The sequence below is a fragment of the Polyodon spathula genome, chromosome 24 (assembly GCF_017654505.1).
Source record: "Polyodon spathula isolate WHYD16114869_AA chromosome 24, ASM1765450v1, whole genome shotgun sequence".
NCBI lineage: Eukaryota > Metazoa > Chordata > Actinopteri > Acipenseriformes > Polyodontidae > Polyodon > Polyodon spathula.
In genome coordinates, this window is record NC_054557.1 from 11,571,839 (window position 1) to 11,599,431 (window position 27,593).

General features: G+C 37.8%; 1 protein-coding gene across 3 annotated transcripts; it reads left to right on the forward strand.

Moving 5' to 3' along the window:
• Positions 1–335: 335 nt before the first annotated feature.
• On the forward strand, positions 336–25,955 carry LOC121298943 (alpha-protein kinase 3-like). Of its 3 annotated transcripts, XM_041226287.1 has the most exons (16): positions 337–665; positions 931–1,236; positions 2,659–2,694; positions 3,701–3,822; positions 6,788–6,905; positions 7,207–8,398; positions 8,480–8,629; positions 16,068–18,135; positions 18,313–18,460; positions 19,181–19,308; positions 19,441–19,476; positions 19,646–19,920; positions 20,608–20,696; positions 20,907–21,124; positions 21,987–22,035; positions 22,489–25,955. In XM_041226287.1, the coding sequence occupies exons 2-16, from the start codon at positions 1,085–1,087 to the stop codon at positions 22,832–22,834; spliced, it is 5,127 nt and encodes a 1,708-aa protein (XP_041082221.1). In that variant the 5' UTR covers positions 337–665; positions 931–1,084; the 3' UTR covers positions 22,835–25,955. The 3 variants fall into 3 exon arrangements, with proteins under 3 accessions (XP_041082219.1, XP_041082221.1, XP_041082220.1); XM_041226285.1 differs by having other exon boundaries at positions 336–665; positions 7,207–8,629; XM_041226286.1 differs by lacking the exon at positions 2,659–2,694 and having other exon boundaries at positions 339–665; positions 7,207–8,629.
• Positions 25,956–27,593: the final 1,638 nt, after the last annotated feature.

Here is a 27,593-nt window from a genome sequence, read left to right on the forward strand (position 1 = left end):
AATGGGTATTTCTCCCTGTGTACAGTGGTGCATAGTGTCCCTTTCTATTACCGGTCAATGTAACCAAACCACTTTTATGTTTGGAAAATAAACCAATGTGACTGGATGCCTGTATTTATTGCTCACATTACAGGAGTCTTCAGGGTGGTGTCCTGAGTTTGATTGACAATATCATATGAGAGGACAGTCCTCATAAGGCATACCAGGCATGCTGATCCACTGAACTAGGGTTTGACAGCATGTGTACGAAACAAATCCTACAGCGCTGTTGAAAACATATAACCGTTTTGCAACATGCATACACACCCATCTCAAACAAGTGTTCCAACTCGTCGTGAATACATCTGCATACTGTAATATCTTGAAGATTGTCTAATCGTTTTGAGATTCATTTTCCATGTGTCCCAGTGAATTAGGGGCAGTGAGACCTCCTTTCATGTAGATCACAGGTCCCTGTATCACTGCTTCCAAGTTTATCGGGGGGTTTGCCTGCTGTAGACCAGTGTCCGAAGAGAAGTTTTGGAAAATGTGATGTGCACTTGTGCCTATTTGTAGGCCTGCTATAAATAGCCTGTCAGCCAGCGCGTGTTCATGTTTGGCTGACAATTGCAGTGCTTTGCGCTGGGACCGCAGGCAATTTTCAAAAGGACATTAAGAAAGAAATGGTGAGCTGGCTGAACTAATATTGCTTTCTTTAGTTTTCCTGGTATGTAGTCATTTTTTAAACTGTAGCTTGAGTTCTGAAAGTCCTGAAGTTCCTGGGCAAGGCATTTTTTATGGGGGTGCCAACTGACTGATTCTAAGATCTAAGCCCCTGGCTGCTGGTTTGATTGTTCACTTAGTCCAGTAAGGAAAATGAACCAGTTTGTTTTGTAAAAAGTTTTGTTGTTGTTGAATAGGTTGTCATTTCTAACTTATTTTCTCACTCAGCTGCTGTACGTATAGGGAGAGATACCATCTGGTTTACCTGAAGCTTGCTGACAAACTAAATTAAGTTTCGTCGAGTCTGAAGACCTACAATTTATCAGAGAACTCCCTCTTCCTGTGTTTGTTTTATTTTATCTGGATAAGCTAGCAAGGGAAAATGGGTTCCAGGAGATCAATCACTCGAGCTTACTCTGCAAACGGAAGATATTCTTCCAACAACTCCAGCACTGAAAATGGGGAAGAGACACCTCTGCCCAGCTCTCGCCCAGACAGCCGCAATTACCTGCTCAACGTGAGACCTGAAAACAGGTAACGCTGTTTTAAAAAAAATAAATATTTCAGTGGAAATTTACTTTCTTTTTTTAAGCTTCCTAAATTTTATTAACAAGGCCCTGTTTCGAAGCAAATGAAGAAAATGGGGCGCTGGGACTGAAAAAGCTTATGTTTGCATATTTACATAGACAACAAAACTTCACTGACCAAAGTTAAAATACAGTGAAAGTAAAGCAGATTTAGACTTTCGAAATTGATAAATGCAACTTGCTCAAAATCCTCATATGAAGATTTTGAGAGCTGGGCTGATGATTGCGGGAAGGAGCAGTTAAATTGTTTGAAATGGTTTCATAGTGTTAAAATGATTGTTTCTCACTTGCAATTTCTATGTACAAGTTAAATTGAGAAAAAAGGGAAATCGCAGGTGATATGGAAGATTCTGATAAAGAAACTATGTTCTACCTCTCTGTTAGATCACCCTGTACAGAGAATGGTATTTACCAGTTCTTTACAAATATTAAGAACAACATACATGATTGTTAACACATTAAATATAGAATTTAATTGTCTGTTTCTGCACTAAATGCATGATGCACCCTAACCACCATGTCCAAATGTAACAGTTTTGAGCACTGCCTGTTGCTGAGATCGAAAAGCAATGTTTTAATTTGCACAGCTGTTTAACTATTTTTAGCATGTTAAATCAATGAAGCCTAATAAAACAGGTAAACAATTCTGGCTTGGATTAAGTTAATGTACCCCACTCAGGGTAATTATAGTTTTCAATTGCACCAAATCCCTGTGTCATTACTAAACATCATTTATCTAATAATAATAATAATAATAATAATAAAAAAAAAAAGGTTATACCTCTCAAAGTGCCTTTCTTGCAAGAAAAAATAATCCATGATATTTTCCCCTTTTTAAATGTGTACATATCAGGTTGTCACAAACAAGGTAACTTTACCTAATTAATTTTTCTCTGTTAAAGTACACTGACTAATTAAACATCTATTTTTAAAAGCAAAGCTTCCCAGGATGATAGTGTACCGATCTATTGAGAATAATACCTTTTAGCACAATGAGCTGCTCAAAGTTTAATACATTACTGTGGTATTTGTATTTGTGAATACTATAGTTCCTACCTGAATCAGCTGTTATCCAAAACAATTAAACCCTGTATTAAGGCATCGTCTCATTGTTATCCTGTTTATTTTGATCCTACTCAGGCATTTAGAAAAATCCTATTGTGTATCTGTTTTACAGTTATGTCATTGTGTCTTCTGTTCTGTATTAGACTTATTTCGTAAGGGCCAGCTTCACTGCTGGTTTGTTCTCGTTTCTACAACATGCTGGCTGGCCCCTATGTTATAACACACTTTAAGCATCTATTTGTTTGTGCCTATGTTGTACATGCTTGTTTACTTTACTGCTTCTATTTACTTTTTTTCCGCTTAGCTATTCACGTCACAGGTACTCATACTACAAGCCAAGGTAATCCCATATTTTTCAAATTCATTTGACCTTACACTTACCCGATACTCAGTCGTATGTTTACACAATTGGACACCAGAGACAGACCTCGGGCGCTGAAAACAAAACACGTACAAGTGGTACACACTGGTGTAAATATTCTAATAAAATGATAAATTGGAAAGCGCAAGAAAGCTTGTTACCGTTAACCATCTTTCAATGTGGAATTAAAGCGCAGAAGGGAGAAACGCTGGTGTCTCACGTGTAAACAACGGGTGAGGGAAGAGGACAAGGCTCATCTCAAAAGTTACCCTCAATATGTTAGTGCGGCGACGCTTTCTGTACAGGAAATCAAGATAAGTGATATTTTGCCAGAGTTATTAAATGCAGTAGGCTGTAGTTTGGAGTCTATTAAGCGGTCATGGAGGTCCGTTTTACAGTGCTTAGCCATTTTGGGCCTTATTTTCAAAGCATTTGCTCCACGCGTTAAAGAGGACTCTCAATATATTATATAACTTAGCTGTTTCGTTATTAGTTAACAGCACATAAAGATTAGTCTCATATGTGCTCTCAAGCTTTGTTTTTATTAGTACATTTTAAATGTTTCAATAACGAAAGTGTGTGCTTATCGTCATGTCTCTGCACGTCTCAATTATGCAAATCTGTATTTAGTGCAATTTCCATTTGACTCTATTAAATGTATACCACGATCCCTCCAAATTTTTACTTGTTATAATGAATGAAAACCTTTGTTTTAAGTTTAGAAATATTTCAGCTTTATCAGAATAAGAATTGAAAATAAAATTTTCAAAAAAATAAATAAAAAAATAAAAAACACTGCTAGTATATTGCAGACAGAGTATACTGTAGTATACTTTTCCAAGTTTTAAATATAATTTAAAACACTGGTGACATTTCTGAATAACCACACACTTTATGAATACTGCACATACATTTGTAACCTTAACCCTCACTCTATGAATGTTGTTTTCTTTGGGACTCTTTTAAATACCTGGCTTTATTGCAGGAGCACTTTCTGCAGTGTTATAGCCCAACTGACTGAGGAAACCCAGCCAACCTTTGAGACCACTGTGAAATCCAAGGCAGTGTCCGAGGACTGTAATGTCAAGTTCTCCTGTGTGGTGTCAGGTAATTACTGTATCTGCCAGGCCTGCACCAGCAAACGCTGTTCTTCTTTATAGGAACAACCTTTGCAAAGGGCCCATGTGAAAACCATTGAGTGACATGATTATATAGCCTGTGTCCCTGAACTCCTGATGAGTATTTTTGGATTGCTGATTGTCATATTTTTAGAAGGCTTGCAATCCTGCAATAATAATTAGCTTTTTGTTTCGTTTGAAAATGATGTAACTTCCGTACTGTTAAAAGTTTGGGTTTTTGATGTTAGATGATCGTTATAGCCAGCAGTATGTCTTACCTGTTCCGTAGGTGTATCCATTTCATTTAATAATAATAGAGGAGTACACATTTCATATTTTCTTTACATAGGAATTTAAAATCTGACCAATAACCTCATCAGGGAGCGTGTTAGTGAATGCACGGGAGTACAGTATTTAAAACCACAATAACTACAAACATGACTGCTGGTTGGAAACAACTTCATAGCATTGATTCTGGACTCTCAAAGTGGAATGTTATTTTCTAAATAATATTATTTTCATCTTGTATTCCTACAGCACTGCCAGCTGTATTTTTTTGTTTGTTTTTTGGCTGGCGTTCAATGGATTAGAAATACAAACAGATTTTATTGCAGGTACTATATCATGAAAAACATGCCTGTGTAAGAGGAGGCCACCTCAACCAATTAAGCCACTATAATAAAATACTGTTGTTATGCAAACACAATTACAGAAAAGCAAAGACATTAATTGTGCTGTCATTAATTTACCAGACCTGTGGAGTGTTCTTGGAGACTGGTCTGAGGTTTTTGTTTTAGTGTGTGTCATTCTTTATTAAAAGCCATACTTTTTAATCCTTTAGATACGCTGGGCTCCGCTTTAAAACTGTATTTAATGGGTTATACTGCTGTACCCTGTACATTTAAAATACATTTAAATGTATTTAATATGAACTGAATTTTTAAATGATGATAGCACGGAGACGCACACTATATAACATGTTTACAATATTTCTGGCACAAAGTTTTAGTGTTGCAACTAGAATCACACCTTCTGACTTATTTTCAGAACACACAGATATTATCACAGAACATGGAACAAATATTCTTGAGGGCTTGTAACATGAAACTGGCATGGGGCGTAATAAAGAAGACACATGAGGCTCTGTGGGTAACACAAACATAATCAAGTGAATAATCAAGGTTTTTCCAATCCTCGCAGATGGGTTATTTTTGCGTCATTACCCACACAATCTTAACAGCTTCAGTTATCTTACACACACATGCAGAAATGTGTATATGTTGAACATGATTAATCGGAGCCTTATACAGTGGTGTGAAAATGTGTTAGTACACCTCAAGCTATGTCAGTTATATCCTTTATATATACCTAACAGCACGAAAACCTCTGGGTGTGAGAATCTCAATTTCCATTCGGTAATCAGTGATACAGAAACAATAGGCACAAAATGTTAGACCGCTTTGTGCTTTAATTAGGCATCTTAACTAACTTCTAAAAAGTGTCATGCATTTTACCATTTGGGGCTATGTATTTCTTTTCTCTTACTATTTAAAACTAATTGCATGTGTGGCCTATTAGTCATCAGTTAAATTAGACGGTCAATAATTTGCCATTTTATTTTTTGTTTCCAAGATTTTTAGTTACAGTTTGATTTTATATGCACAATAAACAGAAGAATGGGGTGTTTAAATAAATTTGCACACAACTGTGCCAGTAACGTACATTGACAATCATCGAGTTTAAAGAACGTGTTAATAGTTCATGGATTAAACATAAAAAAACACACACACAGTGCAATGTGATTTAAGCATGATACACATATCTAGGGAATGCAATGATATTTCAGCCTGTTTCACGGACAAGGACATGAAATCCTAATTAAGATCTTCCTTGGCACGTATTTGAAGATGTGGGGCTCAGGGTACTCTGAATCAAAAGAAGAAAAAAAATGGCTGAAATTCTGTAGGGCAAATAATTAGGAAGTGTACATCCTTTTTTATCAATCATTTTTATTTTTTAATTAAAAAGCAATTACTCGCCTTTAGGTTTAATGTTTTCTTTTAAATTACATACATTTATTAAAGTACCAGTACTTGTGATTATAAAATCGCTTCATATAAAGAGGCATTAAAATATTGAATTGGAATTTAAATATCCTCTATTTCGCTTGTTTTCGACCTTGTTCTATACTGGCTGTTGTGGTCCATGATCCTTCCAATAAAGAAAAGTGTATTTACTGGGTTTATTCATTTCAAATATTTACATTGTGCAGCATATAATTACATATCATGTTTCATTTTAATAACAGCAATACTATCTTACCATGTGGGGCTTGTAAAACAGTGTAAACAAAACAGTTCAGTACATTCATCTACTTACAGGCACAATACACACTGTAAATATTCTTTTGGGCTCCTGAGTGACGCATCTGGTGAAGGTACTCCAAGTGGAGTACAGGATGTGCCCTATAGCCTGGAGGTCGCTGGTTCGAGTCCAGGCTATTCTAATGCCGACCGTAGACGGGAGCTCCCAACTGGCCGAGCACTGCCTGGGGGGTGGGGGGGCTTAGGTCGGCCAGGGTGTCCTCGGCTCACCGTGCACCAGCAACCCCTGTAGTCTGGCCGGCCGCCTGCAGGCTTGCCTGTAAGCTGCCCAGAGCTGCGTTGTCTTCCGACACTGTAGCTCTGAGGTGGCTGCACGGTGAGTCTGCAGTGTGAAAAAATGCAGTCAGCTGATGGCACACGCCTCAGAGGACAGCATGTGTTTGTCTTCGCCCCTTCCAAGTCAGCGCAGGGGTGGTAGTGGTGAGCTGAGCCTGAAAATAATTGGATATGCCAAAGTGGGAGAAAATAATAAAAATAATTGGCAATTACTAAATAAAAAATAAAAAGATGTAGGTTTCTGTTCTAATAATGTTCTGCTGAATTCTAAAGCTGTTTCTCGAATCTGTGTAGGTTACCCAGAGCCTGAACTAACTTGGTATAAAGATGACATGGAGATGGACCGATATTGTGGCCTTCCCAAATATGAAATTTTCCGCAACGGAAAAACTCATTCTCTTCACATTTACAAGTAAGTAATGAAGCTTATTGTTTTTCGTACTGAGTGAAATCAGAAACTCATTCTCTTCACATTTGTAAGTAATGAAGCTTGTTGTTCCTAATGAGTGGAAGAGTTTATTTTATATGTTGTATAACTATATATAAATATAATTTGTTGTTGGTAAAATAGGTATGTCTATAGAGAGTTTACATTTTTAACAACGCCCCTTCCGTATGGAGGTCCCATTTTTTTGTACCTCAGGGGTGGCAACCCTAAGAGTATCTTTTTCTAAAAACTAATAGAAATCTTTTTGGGCTTGTTTTACTTGTAGCTGCACAGAGGATGATGCTGCCATCTATCAGGTATCAGCCAGAAACAGCAAAGGCATAGTCTCCTGTTCTGGTGTTTTAGAGGTGGGCACCATGAGTGAATTCAAAATACATCAGAGGTGGTTTGCGAAACTTAAACAAAAAGCTCAGAAGAAAAAGAAGGAGCTGGAGGAGAGTCGGAAGAAGGGCAGAGAGAACCTCCAGGAGATCAAGGACCAGCTGAGAATGGTGAGCCCGGAAAGAGCTCCGAGGAAACGGAGATCAACCGCGGAAGGTACCATGCAGTCTCCCGTATCGCTGCCCGAGAGGGAGGACATGGTGAAAGTGCATATTCAGGATGCAGAGGCCAGGCTACGGGAAGGTACTGCTGATGGAAAGGAGCAGGCAGCGTCAGGAGCTGAGATGCCCAATGGCTTTTCAACAAGTCCTAACGAGACGGGGAATGCTGAGAAAAGCCCAATGGAGAATGGCAATCAGTTCCTCACGTACATCTACGAAACAGTGGAAATAATCACCAAAAGGCCACCAAACAAAGAATTTCTTGCCAAAAAGAAGATAAAGGTGTCTAACGGAATAGATGGAGGGGAGCTGAGTGATGATGTAGGACAGGGCAGAGTTGATCATGAAAATGAGAACGATGGAGGTATGAGTTTGTCACAGTATTTGTCGCAATCCCTAAACTCCAAAATGTCTGAAGATCCTTTAAAATCTTCAGCGTCTGAGGATTTTATGGAGATTGACACGGGCTATGCAAATTCAACAGTAGAGCCAGAGGGGGTCAAACAACAATGGCCTGCAACTCAGCTTCACAATAATTCTGAAGCAAGGCAAGAGGCTGGGTCAATGGAGCGCAAGGAGCCAGAACCTCCTAACCCACCGCCTCCCGCTAGCCCGGTATACTTTTCTTTAAGAGACATCTTCTTTGCAAACCAAAATCAGACTGAAGATCAGCTGTTGGAAGTCCCAGAGAAGCCAGAGCCTGAAGACATAAAGGCAGAAGAAGAGAAACCAAAGGTTCCTCAGTTATCAATCCCTTCGGTTGCTTTAGGCTGGGATCAGAAACCAGACGAGAAAAAGGAATACAAACTGCCAGATGTGGGCTCATCTGAAACACATGACAAACCACCGATTGTGGATATGCATTCAGACCCCCAATCTTTAGGTGAACTGGAAATTGCAGAATCTCCTCTCCAGGTACAAAAATCTACTGTAGCCAAAGAAAACTTGAGTATGAATAGTCCTTCTAAACTAGCCGTTAAAATATCTGATATGCAGGGAGTGGAGATGCCATGTGGAAAGGAGGCGCTGATGTCTTATCCTATGGAAGAACCAGAAACTTCACAACCATCTATAGAGGAAGTCTCTGAAAGTAAACAGAAAGAACCTATGCAAGACCAGCCAGCCCTGCTGGCACTACTGAGTGAGGTAAGTGACTTGTTCTTGTAGCCTGAGCTCATGCAGGGTTTTGTTTCAATATCAGCAAACGCAGTAATGCAATAGGACCTTCAATGCTATTTATAGGGTATAAGCATGCATCTGTGTGACAAAACTTGAGTATAGCGACAGATGTTCTGGCTTGTCAAATGGCATATGTTCCTCGAGATCACTTTGGTAGAAATGCCCATACTGAAACACAAGTCTGCTACATAAATATATAACGTTTACAGTCTGAGAAAATCATTATACATGGTAGAAAATGTTTTTTTCATTAATAATATTTCTGTATTATTAGTAGTATTAGTATTTGAAAGTAACTACAGTTTGGTATTAACTGTATTTCTGGATATCCAAGAAGCTTATATTATAATGTTTTGTAATGCTGGATCGTACTTTTTTTTTTTTTTTTTGTATGATCTGCTGTTAATAAGGGGTCAATAAATCATACCTTGGGGGGGATATGGTCCTTAATCCTGCAAACTGAGATGTAAGCTATTCATGTATTTATTTATGAATTTTATATCTGTTTATAAACTGTATAAACAAAACCTAACAGACTCCTAAAACCTAACAATCAGACACCCATGTGCCATTCTGTATCTGGTGAATATGATAAGGGATGTTAGCTGGCAGGGCAGTGTCACAGCCACAGCTATTGTCTGGCTGGCACCACACCCGGAGGTGGAAAGCGTCAGTTTAAATTAACCAATCAACAAAATAAACCAAACAAAACATGGGAACAAATGAATGTTTGAACAAAACAAATCAGGTAAACAAACACTCTAAATAAAAATGCCTGATTTGTTCCAGATGGGCAGTCGCCTTCACAAACTTCTTTCTCTTTAATAAGGGATGTGGCTCCCCTTTATCACTTGGCTGGGGCTTGATTGACCATCAGTTAGCCAATCACGACCCAGCCATATTCCACACACTGGTCTGGCAGGGATGGAACTAACCCCACCCGTCAAATTTAAATTCACTATTTACATCTGCATGGCTTCTGCACTGCCACAGCTGTGTTTCAGCAAGATCAGGCGTCTCGCCAGCAGGGTTGCAAATGCCACAGCAGGTACAACACAAAACCACACCACTCTGGGGAAGGTCCAGAACATTGAACAATGGGGTATCTGAGCAATTTAATCAACCACAGCACAGGCAGATTTAGCGATCTTTCAGGACTGTGTAAAGTTTGCACCATTTCAGTTGAAATGGAAATAAAAAAGACTCTTAGTGTCCCTGTTTGAGGGAAAAATCGTGTTATAGCCTGTCTTCATCTCGTCCCTTTAAAAGAGCTGGCACATATGTGTGGACAGATTGCATACCCTTTCCAGGCATAGGCGTTGTCACTGATGTGAGGTAGCTGGCAATCATAATGAAACTTAAGCACTGTAATATACAGTACATAAGGAAAATTCTAGGGCTGCAGGCTATAATTGCAATGGTAATCAAGTGCTGATTTGGCTTTTTTTTTCATTCTTGTATTTAATAAGCATCATCCTGCCTTTAAATGTATTCGTCAAAGCTTACAAGTTTTAATTTGTTGTGGGTGGACACATGTCAGTCTAATGAAGACGTCATAAACACCAGTCCTCCAGAATGATTCACTGTTTCCCTTAATGTTTAACTTCTTATGCAATCATTACGCAGCGTTTTGAAAGGCTGACAACAAATGTGAATCACACAATCGGTGCTGGATTGTTATTTTTGTATCTGGATTGTTTTTGACTTTACAACATTTTAAAGTTTGATACATGTCTTCAAATGGTTTACTCCAGTCTTTGATTAACTCCTACTTTTGGAAAAGAGAGAAACTCAAACCTGAAAGTAGACACCAAAGGGCTCTGTTCAATTGCTCTATACCTCGGCTGATCTAAATACCATTCTCCTGGAATAGGCCTGAAAAGGACCCTCTCTGGCATATAACAAAAAAAAATATTTTGAGACTCAGTTGCACTGTTATCTGTTTGATGTCCATAACCTTGGTTAGCACATTTCAATTATTTCAGTGGCAATGGTGACAAAATAATGGTTGTAAATTCATAATGAATTCCAGCTGAATCCCCCATGAATAACACCTGAATATCACCTGCACTTCCTCTGAGTTCTGAAGTCATTCATTTTGAATTCAGCTCTGTTAATTCATTGTGATATAAAAACATTTAGGTATGCCTTTCTCTTCTGTCTGTTCCTAATGAATTCACTGTTTATCCTTCACTAATTCATACACTTTTACAGTACTCTCCCACCAGGGGATTGTGAGAAGTGTTCATTCATGCATGAATACACGCTTTATACCTGTGATCAACATCACTTGTTACAAAGAAACATTAAATGAATACAGGTAATTTAAATCCACATGAATTAACAAGGCTGAATGCAAAATGAATTTCTTCAGAACTCAGAGGAAGTACAGAAGATATTCAGGTGTTATTCCTGTGGGATTCAGTTGGAATTCATTAGAAGTTTGTGGCCATTATTTTAAAGTGTTACCGTGGCAATATTTAGACCTGCCACTGTTTAGACAATGAGTAAGAGTCTCGGGTCGATTGTTTCTAAATTTGTGGCATGTCATTTTCTCTTTTTAAAAAGACTTATTTTCTTTGAAAATATGGCCCCAGTTAATAGCAAGGATTTACTTTTGCTGGCTCCAAAGACTGACACAGTTGGTAATGGTTAAATGTACATCGAGCAGTTGACATGAAAAAGAACATCCCAGTTCTGTACTGTTTCAGGTTCTGCACCATGATTTAAAGAACTGAAAAGGTGATGTCCCACAGTTGTAAACGTTTGTTTTCAATGGAAACATAAGAAAAAGGAAGAGAAAACAACATAGACTATTAATAGTATTTTATTGCGCATGGCACACAATTTACTAATCTTTAGTTAGAGAAAGATCTGGTTGTTATTCTTTCAACACAAATCGAAGTACATTTCTTCCATATTTTCCCAGTAATGTTTTTTACATTTGAATTCCAGCAATATAGCACCATTAACTGTCAGGACAACCAAGACAAGACCAGAATAGCAAGCATGTATTTCTGTCACACAGTCAAAGTGCAGTATGTAATTGGCATTGCGAAGATAACGGTGATCTAGACAGTGCCTGGTGGAAAAACAGTTGTGACTGTATCCTAAAATAAACCCTTTGCTCATTTCCTGCTGCTTTACTCTCAGCTGTCAGACAAAGGAGGGATGTTTGTTTTCTTCATGATTGTTAAAATGTGTGAAGAAAAGGGTCCTTTCTATCTACTGGTTAGACTTGCAATGATAACTGGTGATAACGTAGTGCAAGCCACCAGAATGTTATGCTAATAACTAGGGGTTTCAATCGATTAATGAATAATTAATCACACCTGTGGGCTTTGAAAAATTACAAAATAATTGATCGATTGATCTTGTCGACCTGAGTGCGGTATCAAAAAATGGTGTGCAGAAAAGAAATCTTGAAAAATGGCAGAGGGTATTTTTAAAGACCTTCGCAAAAGGGCATCTGGAAGGCATCCCCAATATTTCACAATATCTCGGAATGAAAAAAAAAAGTCTGTGACTTGCAACATTTGCTCATCGGTGCTTTCCTTTCACAGCAGTACTACTTTGGCTAACTATGGATATTAAACATTAGCTGGCATTATGAAACATTTGCAGTAAATTGCATTCTGTTAATGCTTGTAATTGTCTTTCAATACAATTTCATATCACTAGCAAGCAGGTGTAATTAATTGATCGTAGAGAGGAGGATTGATCGGTTAGTAATAAATATCAAGAGGAACTCTTGACTCTTGAATTGCATGTTTTCAAATAAACTCTGCTTGCACCTGCTCAGCAGTGACCTGTGGTTGCCCACTTGAAATGGAACAGTAACTGACTTTCTGGCTTAGTGAATTGTGTTGTGTGAGGTTTGTGGCGATCAGGGTATTTCACAGGAATCGTTTTGTTCAGTGACTCACTAATAGTTATTATATACATTGTGTGCAAAAACAAAGACCTATCACTGTATATAGTGTTATTCTAAATGATTAACAACGAGTGAAACATTATATTAAATCTGAAGGATTTTCTCTAAGATTACTTCAGTTATTTGAAGTTGTAAAATGTTTAGACAGACAGAGATTTAAATAGAACTTAAGGTCTGTGTAAAGTTGCCATTTTTGCTGTGGAACAGAATGAGAAAAGTGTTCTATTAACTGTGGCAGCAAAAAGTCATGTTAACTTTAACAAGACAAAACACAATTGGAATAAAAATTGAGTGTATAAGAATTTGTCCTACAAATTCATCAATGTAAGCTTTAGCCTGATATTCAGTTTTCAGCTTGGTCTGGGTTCTGGGTGATGTAAAGAAATGAATCTTACTAGCAAATTAAAATTAAGAATATTTGAGAAATATTAGCACAGTCCAATTTCTGAACACAATTTAATGTATGGCGTTCCATCCTTTCAATCGCAGAATTGTGTGCACAGTACATGAGGTAAATATTACTGAAAGGTGAATACACAGTTTAACACAGTGGAGTTAATCAGCTGTATTTTGAGGTGGATCCTTTTTTTACCATTTCAATGAACTACAAACAAAACAACACAAGCAACATATCGATAATGCACACCTTCCTCTTCGTCCTGATCACCAGGTACATTATAATAGCAGTGATTGACAACCAAACACAGCTCATCTAATACAGCATGTCCAGTATTACTCAGTGTTTCATTAAAGTGTAGATCACACCTTCTAGGGGAAATCACCTGCATGCACCACAGGGGAAAGAGGACTCTGTATATGACGTAAATGAAGACTGCTTCATACCCAGGGACAGAGAAACCAAACAGCTGTACCACAACACACGGTTTCGAAAAGGCAACATGAAAGCACTGAATGATAAATAGGAATTGTTGGTGTACACTAAATTTAAGAGGCTTTGATGGGGAAAAAAGAGAGTCATGAAGCTATAAACAGACCCAACGCCTTAATGTGATTTTCCCTGTTGCCTCCTATCCACCTATTATACTGGAGAGCATGATAAGGCTTGATCTCCAATACTGTCAGATCTGTGATTAAAAGGAGTTCTGAGTTCTTCTTAGCGATGCAGCTTGTCCTCCCCTATTGTTTTCCAAGGGTTTGTTGAAAATATAAAAGTTGCCCATTTGCATTGTAGAAATTCTGTTGAAGTACAGATGAACAAAAATCACAGTAATGCCATACAAATTCGATTTTGCCTGTAGTGGTTTGTGTCTTCTTTTATAAAGATTATGAACTGTTTACTGTGTGGAGCGCCTGGCTTTTTATTAATCTTTACTGGATGAAATTACATACCAACAGAAGAGTAAAAATCAAGCCCTTATAATGCGTTTATTGGTTGTTTAGTTTTCCAGACTTTTCATTTGACTTTTTTGACTTTATTGAAGTCCATTTAACCTGCCTGCCCAGTGTTGGTTGACCTTGTGTGCAGCAAGACCTGGTCATAAATCAGCCATGTGGGGGATTGCATAACCAGGTCTCTAATCTAAACACTGGGTGCTGTTTACGAGTTATGCTGAAGGGTATTTGAAGTGATTCCTTTGGTGTGATTAGTGTGAAGGAATTTAGAAAACTCATGTTGGTGTTTTAGCATTGATCGGAGATCAAATACAATGCTAGCATTTATTTAGCAATAAGAGATTATATCATTGTTGTATATATGGATGTGGTTTAGTCTGATCCCAAGTGGTGACGTTTTGTATTAATCATATAGAAGACCCAAGTACGACTCAAAACAGTATCTACATTTATATTAGGTACCACTTCAGTTCAGGGATCCGTTACAAGTTGTATGAGATCTATAAGCATGTTATTAATTCTAACACTGAATTACAATACACGTTTGCTTTTTCCCCAGCCACCCGTCCAAGATTAAAAGAATGTAATGATACCCAATATTACATAATTTTAAATGTAATCACTTTTAACAGATCCCTCAACTAAAGTGTATCGTATTGACAGATCTAATTTCAAAGTATTTGGGTGAAAAAGGGAGATGTGAAATCAGCTTTTATATTTTACTGAAAAAGAAAGCTCATGGAAAGTACATTTTTTATGGCGTTAAAAGAATGCGTTACTCAATCCTACTTCATTAGACTTTCCCCACTATCTTTGAGTTTGTCTTCTTCACATGATTTGAAAAGTACCAAGGGTGATCTAGAGTCCACATGGGGGGGATGCTGTATACAGTTGTTTTGGCAGAGGAAATGTACCCGTCTTCTTGTAAGTGTAGGAATCAATTGTCATTGAATGATGTCATTATTAGCATCCTATCTTGACTGGTTTTTGTATCAGAGGGACAGTTTATTTTGTTATTTTTATTTAGGGGTTAGGTTTGGTGCTAAGGTGGTAACAGAGAAAGAATACTTTCAAACATGCTCAGCCATCTTTTAACTGGGAATAACATAATTAAGTTAAATTTGAACATTTTTACATGCGTACAGGGGATGCTGTTCTGAATATAGCGGAACTTCATTTTTAAATAGGAATACAGTTGTCCATAAATATTTAATAAAATAATAATACATTTATTATTTATTATTATTATTAAAAAAAACTTAATATATGAAACTACCTGTGATTATGTTATGGCTGGTATTATTATTATTCTTTTCATTGACTAGTGACAAAGGATTAAAAAAATTTGCAAAGTAAATTCAATATTGGGGTTACATCAACTGTAGCGAATTGATGCTTTCACAGACCTAGATGGACCTCTATATTTGAGCCTGTAACCTTCATTAAACATTGTATAGCTGGTAAATCCTAAGCTTTGATAAAGAACTGCTGGTTGAAGAATGATTGACTCATTTGCTACTCAGCTATTTACATGGCAAATAAATGAAGTGCAGGTCCTGTGAATGGCATCAATGGAATACAGTCTTCCTTAATCAGTTCAGGGTGAATCCCAGAGGAGTTGTGGAAACAACTACAGCTGCAGTCATAAACATTTTAGCAATGATTTGTTTCATGACTTTCTCCTTTTACACATTACACAGAAAGTTGCTATGAGTCATTCACAGTGACAAATACATTGTTTTTTTTTTGTTTTGTTTTATGAATATGAATAATCAATAAACAGGAGGCACATTTAATTGGGGAAAATAAGTATGCTTAACTAACCGAGCAGGAATATGTATATATAAATATGTATATATTGTAGCAAAAACAGAAAAGTTAAATATATTGTATCAATACTTTCACAATATGCATATTAAATAAATATATTATAACAGGTAAATCCTTCTAGTAAATATTTCAAATGTGAGGATGTAATGTTTTTGGCAACTGAAATATTGCAGCGTAAATAAACGACACCAACAGTAGTGCGAGTAATGCAAAGACAAATAATCCTCCTGGTCTTGAGATATTTATATTAGGCTATAATAGCTTCTAACTGTTTGTTTATTCCTTAAGGTTGCGGATGAGCAAAGGGAAACTCATTTAAAGGAAACCCATATTACTGAGGATGTGGTCAACACTTCACAGTTAAATGTAAACGTGCCCTCTTTAATTTCTACTGAAGAAACAACTGCATGTGTCAAAGAGTTTATGACAGAGTCCTCTGTCTTGAACATTCATGGAGACCAACGGTCCAATTTTATGGGCCAAACTGAGCAAAACATGGAGACTGAAACACAAAAAGGGATCCCGGAAACCACTGCTAACGTTGTTGCGGCTTCCGAATGTGCCAAACCCACAGGAATCTTGGATAACAGCCATGCCTTAGCAGGGATGGATCTACAGCAAAATGATGTTAAGGACTATATGGCTGAAGTGTTGGATGCAGTCAAGGAAAGTGGAATATGTGCCTTAGATAAACAAGGTGACACTGATCCCCTGGTGGAAGAAACTGCTGTTAGGGTTGAGATAGTTGCAATTCCAGAGGATACCGTTCGTGGAAAAGAAAGTGAGGTAATGGATCTGCATAAGAAATACAAAACTGTTCCTCAGGAACCTATTGTGCCTCTAGAATTAAAAAATCCAGCTATAGCGATACGGGAGGTAGAACAAGAAAGTGTTCCAAAGGCAACAAATCTGCAAGAACTAGAGTTACCAGTGGAATTGGTCCTAGAACGAGACATCAAAGGAGTCCCGGAAGTGCCAGTAATAGTTACTCATGATCATATCGATTCACACACTAGAGTTGAAGCAGTCGGAGAGGACAGTCTTGTGCCACAAGCTGAGGTGGAAAAGAAAGAGCAAGTAGCAAGGGTACAGAATATGAGATCACAAGAGAATGATCAAATGATGGACAATATGTCAGGCTTACAGATGGACATCAGCAACGAGGCAGATATATTCCCAAGTGCAGGTGTATCCTGTGATGCCAGCAAGAGCCTTCCGAAGCATGATTGCAGTGCACAGAACAACACACCCTCTGCTTCACAGACTCCAGCAGCAGTCCCTTCTGTTTTGGTACCTGCTGTTGTAGTACCTCCTAGTGTTGTACCTCCTATTTCCATCGCATGCTTTGATGATGCCTCGCAGGAAGACAAGCATGCTAAGAGAGAAGTAATATCTGTTCCTGCAGCAGGTGGGGCTGTTGTTGAACAGGATGAATCCTTAATTGCACTGCTACGTCATGTTAAGAATGATCTTGATGCTGGGATAAGATACAGTACTAAAAAGGAATCTGACAGCAAAGAAGCTCCCCTTCCTATTGTGGCCAGTACAGATACAGATGCTGCATTAAGTACCAGTGAGCAACCAGAAAGCAAGGCGGTACTGACTGCTTTGGGAACACCGAATCGTGTATCAAGTACCGCTATCTCCGTTCCCTCAAAGTCCGAAGAACAGACCACTCAAGGTGTTGGTTTGTCTGATAAGCCTTCAGTGGAAAATGTTTTGCTCAGAAGCATGGTAAGTCCAATCCTAAGCCCTTCAACTTTAAGAAGGTTTGCAACAAAGAGTCCCTCAAATGCAGAAGAGCCAGGACTTGCTACAGTTCCAACAATCAGAGTGGACAGCCTATTGCTTGAAGACGCTGCCCACTACAAGAGAGCAGATGAGCAGCCAGAGAAGAAAGACAGCCTACCGACTGTCCAGTCTGGTGAGAGCAGCCCCAAACTGAGGCACAGTGAAAGCCTGACTCTCATCCCATCTGCCACGCCAGAGGAACTGGCCTCCGGGGCTCGACGGAAGATCTTTATTCCTAAACCCAAAACAGAAGAACTTGAGGCAGCAGTCCCAGATCCACAGCCGAAGAAGGAGGAGGTGTCCAAGAGAAGGCGGCTTTCACAAGATCTTGAGGTGCCCAGTATGTCTCCTGGGCAGTCCAGGAGGGGATTGGCCTTTTTGCAGACTCCTAGCCCCCAGAATACTCCACCGATTGAGAGGCGCTCCCCGACCATCAGCAGGCGGACGTCCAATCTGGAAGTGCCCAAGCTGTATGAAGAATCGGTGGATAAGAGTGAAACGGCTAAGGAAGTACAACCTGAAGTTAAAGTAGAGGACGTTAAGAAGAAACAAGATCCATTTAAAGGTATGTTGTCAAAGGGATTTAATGAAAATAAATATATGTGTGTAACATAACTGAAGCATGGTAAATGCGTGATAAACTGCAAAATTACTATATAAATTTACAGGGAAATTATAGGATACGTTATCAGTCCTGAAAAACATGCCTAATTCCCCTAGCTGTGCATTTCACGTTCCTCAGCTCCCCAGGTGATCCGAAAGATCCGTGCGGAGCAGTTCTCTGATGCTTCAGGACACTTGAAACTCTGGTGCCAGTTCTTCAACGTACTAAGTGACTCAACCATAACATGGTACAAAGATGAATATCAGATTGCTGAACTGAAGAGAAGGTAAATGTACTGTGCTGTTGTAACCTGCATGCAAAGAAATCCCTCTGCTGGTTTCAGACACCCAGATTAGCAATAGTCTTGAACTGCTTTGTCTAAAATAACATTAGTTAGTCCAAGATTAGTGGTAATTGTGAAATTGACACCTAACTTGCAAATTGCATTTTTGACTTTTTCCAGTTTGCTTGGGTCTTTCTATTATGCTTAAAGCTGTTTGGAGAAAACTTAAAAGGTTAAAACTTGCTTGTTGAGATCCATAAAGGTCATGACTTTTCATATATAGCCGACAGAGCCCCCGAGGATGTATTGAGGAGCTTGTTAGGCTATGCCAGTTAGATCATATTTCTTTCTCATTAAATCTAAATTTGTTCTATAATCAAACTTGCTATATCTGGCAAATGCTTGTGAAACTTGTCCTGTAAGTGGTTTCAGTGAAACATGATCGTGGGGCCTCTTGTGGTTGACTGGTGCAGTCACAATGATGAACAAACTAAGCTCTGTGTTTTTTCAAAGTCAAATTTTTTAATGAAATAAAGCTTGCTATGCATGAAACTAAATTAAAAACTATAATTAAATGTGAACATCACAATTGTTTATACAGTAATTAATTTACTTGTAATTAATCTGTAATGCTTGTTAACGTCCACATATTTAACATCGTTAAATATTTTCTAATTACTTATTTACTAAAACCATATTGACAGACAGGATTTTTTTTCCCAGCTCCGGAGATGAAGGTCAAGTGGCTCTTGCCATTGTGCAGACGACTAAGAAGGACTGTGGGGTGTATAAATGTGAAATAAACAATGACTATGGAACTGATGCTACAGATTGTCTACTTAGTGAAGAAGGTAATACAAACGGCATATTGTGTGCAGTATATGAAATGTTTCTACTGTATATATTTAAATCTACCAGGCATTTCTTTTACCAAAATTAAATGCATAGCAGTATAAATCAGTTTTTATTTTTTATCGTTACAGTTTTGTCCGGGTTCCTTTTACGAGAAGAATCGGAAGGTAAACAAAATCTTGTTCATATTTTTTCTTTTGCTGTTTGTTGTTGTTCTATGAAAAGGTGAAATATATGTACATGTTGCCTACATTTGAGAAGCACTCCTCTTAAGGGCTTTGCATTGATTGCTCATCATTGCTAAGCTCATCCCTTATCCATTCTTGTATTGTCCAGTTGGAGAGGAGATTGAAATGACCACCATGGTGTTCACAAAGGGACTGGCTGATTCTGGGTCCTCGGGAGACAAGTTCTTCGGAAGGATCATGACAGAGGAAGTTCACGTTGGAGAAGGGTGCACAAAGAAAGCAAGCAAGGTGAAGGTTATCTATGGATTGGACCCGATATTTGAGTCAGGCAGCACCTGCATCATTAAAGTGCGAAACTCCATTGCGTATGGGACCAAAAATGGAAGTGATCTAATTGAGAGAAACCATGAAATTACAAAACAGGTAAGCTATATAGAATGCAACTATAAAACCAATAAATTGGAATGGTGACAACAATATTATGAACAGTTGTGAATATTTGGTTATTTTTAACAGCATTATCATGCAGGAGTCAAAGTAATAAAAAGCCCCACCCATGCTTTGGAGGTTGATAAAAAACCTGATATTATCTCAGGATCTGTCTGCTTTTCCCACGTGGGTGGGGTATTTGACTCTTCTGTACCAAATTTGAATCCTAACAGTGGTCATTTACAGTGGTATCCAATCTGACCAGAGAATGTGCATTGGGGGAGTTACTGTTATCTAAAAATACTTTATATAGCAAACATGACAAACCCTATATAGTATAACCATGGGAAAAGCATATTAAAACTGCAAAAATATCAGGCAAACATTTACAATAACTGCTGTAATTGTATAATGCAATAAATACAGAACCTCCTTCCTAATTTTACTATAACCAAAAGTTCTATTTCTGAAAGTAATTCTATTTTAGAGACAGTGAGGTGATTTCCTGTTGTGCAATATTTTAAGAATACAAATATTAGTTGAGAAATGCATCAGCAACACTCACCATTCTTGGCTGTTGAAGTCTACTAAAATATCTGAAAAGTCCATTTGAACATTTTGAATTCAACATGTACTCTATATATTGTGCTTCACTGCAAAGTGCTTTTTTTTTCCCCACAGGAGTGCAAAATCCAAAACACTGCTAGAGAGTACTGTAAAATATTCGCTGCAGAGGCAAGGGTAGTGGCAAACTTTGGCCCAACTCCTGAGTAAGTGAATTTGTTGTGATTTATTATTATTTTCTTTTTTTTTTGAAAGGCTGATACCCTTACATATGACAACAGGCCATCACATTCCCAGGCAGTAACCTGTGTAGAGGGGGCAGCCAAGGGGCCCATAGCCCCATCAGGATTCACATTGCCTGCAGCTGAAATCCCAACAGGACGTCTTTGAAGTCTTCTTTTTACTTTTGCTTTCAGGATTATTCCACTGCACCTCATCTATCGGCCTGCCAACCCCATCCCATATGCAACAGTGGAGGAAGACTTGAAAGGATGCTTTGAGAGGTTCTGCATTAAGGACAGAAGCGGAAGATTGATTATGAGGAATGTTACAGACACTGAACAGAAATGCAGTGCTTTCCAACACTGGATTTACCAGTGGACAAATGGAAACTTACTGGTCACTGACATGGAAGGTAAGAAATGACATATGGAAATATGTGGATACAGTAAATATGTTTTATATTATTAAAAAGCAGTCACTTTTGTAAAATTCATAACATGTTTTATAGAGATAGTATGATACATAGACATTCTGTGAACTGTATAGTAAAATATATGAAAAATACACAATATATATAGAGGGAGAAAAATGCTATTATGACACTGTGTAATTTCAATTGTGGCAGTCAGATGAAAAAAAAATATGATAAGACTGAAGTTAAACATTTCCTGTAATTACTCATTTTTGTATTATATATTTCTAGAATATATTCTCTGGTGTACAGTTAACAGTTGTTAAGATGAAGCTATTTGTGTGAAAGCGTGTTTGATAATTTTATTAGGTTACCAGGAATAGGCAAATGGAGGGCAACCCACCACAATATCGTATAGTGGTTGAAGGTGTGATAAAATGCTGATCATTCGACACAGCACGAAGTAGACCTTCGGATACTTTGTTGTTCTTTACAGTAAATATTTCGAGGTAGATGCGCTGTAACACTTCTGGAATTCCCCTCGTTGACCTCCACTAAGCTTGTGGTTTTAGATATTTATATGAGTGTGCAGCGCCAAACTGCTGAATAGACAGGAAACTGCCTGGCTTCAGATTAAACTCTTCAAATCGTAACAAACAAACTGAATTTTGGAAACTCTTTTGTTAGTTAAAAAACGGCAGGAACTGGACTAGACAGTGCTGAATTCTTCCAGTGTAATTTTATTTACATAAAGGAATATAGGGCTAAAATTTCAAACCTCTGTCATCACAGAACAGAATTCAACATCAACTGGTTTAAATAAAGCATAAAACCGAAATTTATTTATGTGTTTGTATTACAGGTGTTGGGATGAAGATCACAAATGTCGGGATTGCAACAAAATCAAAAGGGTTTGTAAGAATTAAATAATTAAATTGGTCTTGAGGAAATACAGACCCTTATGTAAAATCACTACAGAACAGTGTAATGGACACTATACTACAATATTTATTGCAGACTACAGTAACCTTGAAAGAACATACTTCACAGTACCATAACCATCACAGTTAAGCATGTCTTAGTAAATGCTTGTATTATTTGCTGTTGAATAACTAGAATTCCTACATGGCTGCATTTTAGTAAATGGCAGTATTTTTTGAGGAGTTACTAATAGTGCGAGATGTTCAAACTGTCTCCATATTGAAAGGTATTGAAAGAGTGGTCTTAATAGAACAACATGTCTTTATATGTGGAGTTTGCTGTACAAGATGTTAAGTGTGATGTTAATAAGTAAGCTCAGTTGTGGTTGTGCCCATGTGTGTACGGGAGGTTTTTTTATGCATTGTTCTGCACTTGTTTTGCAGGTATCAGGGTCTAACGGACAACTGTTCACCAGTGCTGGTGGAGCAATTCACTGCACTCCATCAATGCAATCGCTATTGTGGGCTGCTCAGCCTGCGGTCCCTGAAGACCATGGATACTCTACAGCAACCAGGGAAACTCAAGGGCTCCAGGAGCCCGCTGTTGAACAGGAAAGTTGGATCGGGGCCATCGAGCCCGCAGATGTTGAAAAAGGGATCGGCGAGCCCTCAGGGCACAAGGAAGGGCACGTCCAGCCCCAAGGTGGTTAAAAAGTCAGATTCAGGAGACAGCAAGACGACAACGAAACATAAAGCTGTGGAAATCCCCAAATCTGTCAAGATGAGGTAATCCAAATTCAGACAACAAACACACCATCTTGGAAACATTCTTCCCAGTGATTCAGTTGGATTGTAGAGTGGCACTGCAGTGTCAAACCCCAGACTCTGTCGTTTTTTTTTTTTTTTTTTTTAAAGCCTTGAGTTGTTCCTGAGCAAGTTGTGAACTTCTCTGTAAGAACTGTGTGACCCATCATTGAACTTGTGAAAGATGTACAAAATAATAATAGTTATTGCTCATTGTTAGAGAATGTGTAATGCAGCAAGAGTTAAAAAAAAAAAAAAAAAAGTTCAAGTTTTGTCTTTTGACATCTCGTGGTTGAAATGTGGTGAAGACTGTAAATATGAAAATGTAATGAGCAATTATCTTGATTTTTAAAGCAATGAGAAAATGGAAACGGATTTTAACCCCCTCCCTGCCGTATTACTATATATAATGTATAATCTTGCAAATGCTGGTTTATCTGCCTTGACTTTTTTGCAGCATAGTCGTTATTCATATTGCATTCAGTCATGACGCGGGGTCTTAAAATCAAGTTACCAGGTCTCTCAGAATTGACAGGACTGACTACAGTCTTTAACTAGAAGAAATACATGTTACCAAAAATGACAAAGATATGATAATATTGTCAATCAGACCTTCAACTACAAGTTAGAAGTGGTATCTCAAAAAAATAAAAAAATAAAAAAAAAACATCTTATGTGCGCAATGGGCTTTGGGATGCCAGTTATTTGAACTTTAACCCTGGTGGAAGTATTATGGTAACCCTAAGTGAAAGGTTGGTTTCTATTGCAGACCATGCACTGGCTGGGTTTTCATTTAGACAGAGAGCGGAAGGTGTATTTTGAGGTTTAGCTGTTTGTACATGTGTTTGGTGGAATGAATCTAGGCCAACTGGCTGATAAACTGCAGTCCAAGGATGTTAACCACTGGGGGTTCATCTGAAGTGTGGTGATCTTTAGTCCTGTGACCTTCAAAGACATCCTTAGTCTAAGTCTGTAGACTGAAAGACGTTAAACAGATCTGCAATGACAGTACGTAACCTTTGTGCATGGCCGTAGCTAGCTATTAGGTCACCGAAGTCCAGACCTTGGTTAAAGTTTTAGCTTAAAATAAAAAAAGGTGTTTAAATATTAATTGATTTACTATTTTGAAATATATAAACTCTGGTAAATTTAATGAAACGATTAACGTGCACATATAAACAAAATCTGCTGCTACCGGGAGGGGAAATGTGTTCAGGGTTCAACGTGCAAGGAAGTATGCTGTGCCACTGTGTGAGGCGCCAGCCATGCCAATCATCCTGTGAAAAAAAACGATCAGCCAGTGTTGCCAGATCAGAGGTTTTCCCTCCAGATCCAGAGTTTTCACATTTCTGCTCAGGGCAACCTGGAGGTAAGAAATGGGCAGAGGTTTTTTTGAAAGGTACATTTTTAATTTTAGACGATTTTCCAAAGTTTTTTTTTCTGTCTGAAAACATTTTGTTCCCTAAGATTTATTCAGAATATACCTTTCTTCATTAAGGTGGCAGATGCGCTGTGACATCATGCCTGCTGGCAGCTGCAACCTCTGATTTTTTTTTTATAGAGTTTCTCCAGACATTCGATTTACTTTGACCATCCATATAAGATCACTTCATGTACAGCACGCATTTGGGCTGCTAGGCACACATGGCGTCTGTGCTGTATAGAATTTGAGTGAGAGGCACAGGTGGAGGCCTAATGCTTGTTGGAGAGGAAATAAATTTAGTTGTTAGAGCAGTGTTTAAGTGTTGAGCCAGTCAATTTAGATATATTCTAGAAAATGAAGAAATAACTTCTTAGGGTTTAAGAATTATACAAATACAGTGCATTCCAATGAATTGCATACATGATAATTGCATATTGCTGTTAACTTTTAAAAAAAGTGAAGCACTTTTCCTATGAAAATGCACATGCAGTAGATTCCTGTGAAATGCATGTCCCATGTGACTAACAGTTTTATGCATTTAACCAGAGTAAGGTGCATACATTTTCAAAAGAAATGTACTTCACAGTTGTATGCAATCATATGGTATACAATTACATGTATTAAACTCTATATGTTACTGATAATTGCAAATGCTGGTTAATTACATAAAAACTTTTAGGCACCTGGGCTATGCAAGTAACAGGAATCTACTATAATATGACTTAATATGATGTGCTGCTGGAATTATTTAAAGTTGGATTTCAGTGTCTCTTAATAAATTCAGTATGTATTGAACTTTTCACCAGCGTAATTGTTTGTGTTTACAATTAGAAAAACAGGAACTTGAGCACTCGTACTAAATTTTTTTTTTCCTAGAGGTATTCGGGCCAATTCTAAAGGTTTTCTTGCAATCATCTAGAGGTTATTTTGAGGAGGATCTGGCACTGCGATCAGAGTCGGTGTGGTTGGTGTATATAAATTAATTCAGATACAATAGTATCTTTTAAAATCTTAAATTTTGTTCTTTTGATTTCTTATAGTAATATAGATCAGGCTCATGTTATCACCCAATTTTACATTTTCGCTGGAGGATGAAAGTGAAGTTAATAAGAGCATGGTGAATATTTGTATTAGTGTGACAGCAGAGTCAATAAGTAAAAGCCAACCCTGGTTTTATAGTGCGATCTGGTTGGACACAGGAGATATCACAGGAAAGATAATCCCAGGGTGCACCGCTACAGAACAGAAGAATCCGGTTTTGCAGCCCACAAGCCCCTGTTTGAACTTGACACAGAAATTCAGAGATGTTAGCAGTGAATTAGCTGGTGGACGGTGTCCTTGGAGGAAATTCTCACCAACATGTTCTTAATGGAAACAGCACCCCAGCTCATCCACTTCTGTATCCAACAATGGATGATGATGCCAGCTTATGTGCAACTACTGACTTACAAGACACAGGACTTCTCATTATAGACAAGTGACTTACCCCTCAATGAATATGAGGGAGGATGCAGTATATTTAGTGCAGCAGTCCCCAAGTCTGTGAGATTGTGAATCATTTATTTTTGAACGGTGCTCTGTGTTAAGGCAACGCTTGCACTTAAGTTTTGAAGCATGTGCACTGCAGAGGGAAATGCATTGTTATTTTACAGAGTGGAATCAATAAATGTTACTGTATCAAGAATCAGTTTTTAAAATGATTGGTCCGAGAAAGTTCCCGCTGGGTTTGTTCTGATCAAATTGTATTATTCTCTGAAAATGTCTCTTTTTGCACTTCAGAATAGGGCTCAAGGTCTTTCTTTCACACACCAAAACCAAACGAGCATTCCTGAGAGCATGTGAAGCATCAGGGAGCAGGGAGGCTGTCCTGACTGATGGCAACTGGGTGTTGGTTTGTGTTTCTTTATCCATTATTACTAAACAGCAGCACCTATTTGGGAGCAGTACAGTATGTGTGATATTTGGGTTGTTTGGGTTTCTGTTGCCATCTTAAGGGACAGGAGACTGATCTGCATTTACATATTCATCCATTTAAACCCTAAATACAGAAAATAGATGTTTTCACATTTTTAGTTTATAGTGAACCCCAAGCATTTATGTAGGGATGATGTACAGAAGTATATCATACAGTCCACTGCTTTTAAAAGAAAAAAGAAAATATTTATTTTGGTTTTAACTTCATAATATCCCAAAGCATGTCCAAATGGAAAGGCTCAGAGCTGTATAGTATTCAAGCTATCTGATAGAATAGTGTGTGTGTGTGTGTGTGTATATATATATATATATATATATATATATATATATATGTATATGTGTGTGTATGTGTATATATATATAAATATAAATATATAATCACATTTATGGTAATATAAAATACAGAAAGACTTCGACAGCTATCTTCATATACCGATGCTATAATTTGGCTTATAACTATAGTGGTCTATTTGAAGCTGTAGTTTCTGGCAATGGTTGGACTTTAAGTTCTACAGCACTGTCGTACAGTGTCACGTTGTTGTGTCTACTGTCTTTGTAAAAATGTACATACCAGCTTCTAACTGACAGTGCCGACACCCCAGAAATGCAATAAAAATTGTTCAAGAGTTCCTTCTTTGATTTTTATTCGTGATGTATGATATCATGCAAATGTTAGTGCACGCAAATGTTAACCTTTGTGAGAAAGACAGTTGGCCCTGTTTTAAAGCAATGTGTGCCCTATTTTTATTATAGAAATCTCGTGTGTGTGTGTGTATATATATATATATATATATATATATATATATATATATATATATATATATATATATATATAATATATATATATATATATATATACAGTGCCTTGCAAAAGTATTCAGACCCCTGACCAATTCTCTCATATTACTGAATTACAAATGGTACATTGAAATTTCGTTCTGTTCGATATTTTATTTTAAGACACTTAAACTCAAAATCAATTATTGTAAGGTGACATTGGTTTTATGTTGGGAAATATTTTTAAGAAAAATAAAAAACTGAAATATCTTGCTTGCATAAGTATTCAACCCCCACACATTAATATTTGGTAAAGCCACCTTTCACTGCAATAACAGCCTTAAGTCTTTCGGGGTAAGTATGTACCAGCTTTGCACACAGAGTCGGAGTGATTTTGGCCCATACTTCTTGTCAGATTTGCTCCAGGTTGTTCAGGTTGGTTGGACGACGCTTGTGGACCTGCTGGTTTTTGTTTCAACCAATCTCTCTGTTACTTAATTGAACCAATTATTGGCTTAAGTCAAGATTAACAGGTGTTCCAGATCTTTAGTCACTGATGATGTAAAGACAC

What these genes read in the sequence shown, in the direction of transcription:
- LOC121298943 (XM_041226285.1), top strand. Translation starts at nt 1,085, where the DNA reads ATGGGTTCCAGGAGATCAATCACTCGAGCTTACTCTGCAAACGGAAGA. An exon ending in AACGTGAGACCTGAAAACAG is followed by an intron (nt 1,237 to 2,658) that starts GTAACGCTGTTT and finishes TTTTCCGCTTAG; the next exon opens with CTATTCACGTCACAGGTACT. An exon ending in GTTCTCCTGTGTGGTGTCAG is followed by an intron (nt 3,823 to 6,787) that starts GTAATTACTGTA and finishes GAATCTGTGTAG; the next exon opens with GTTACCCAGAGCCTGAACTA.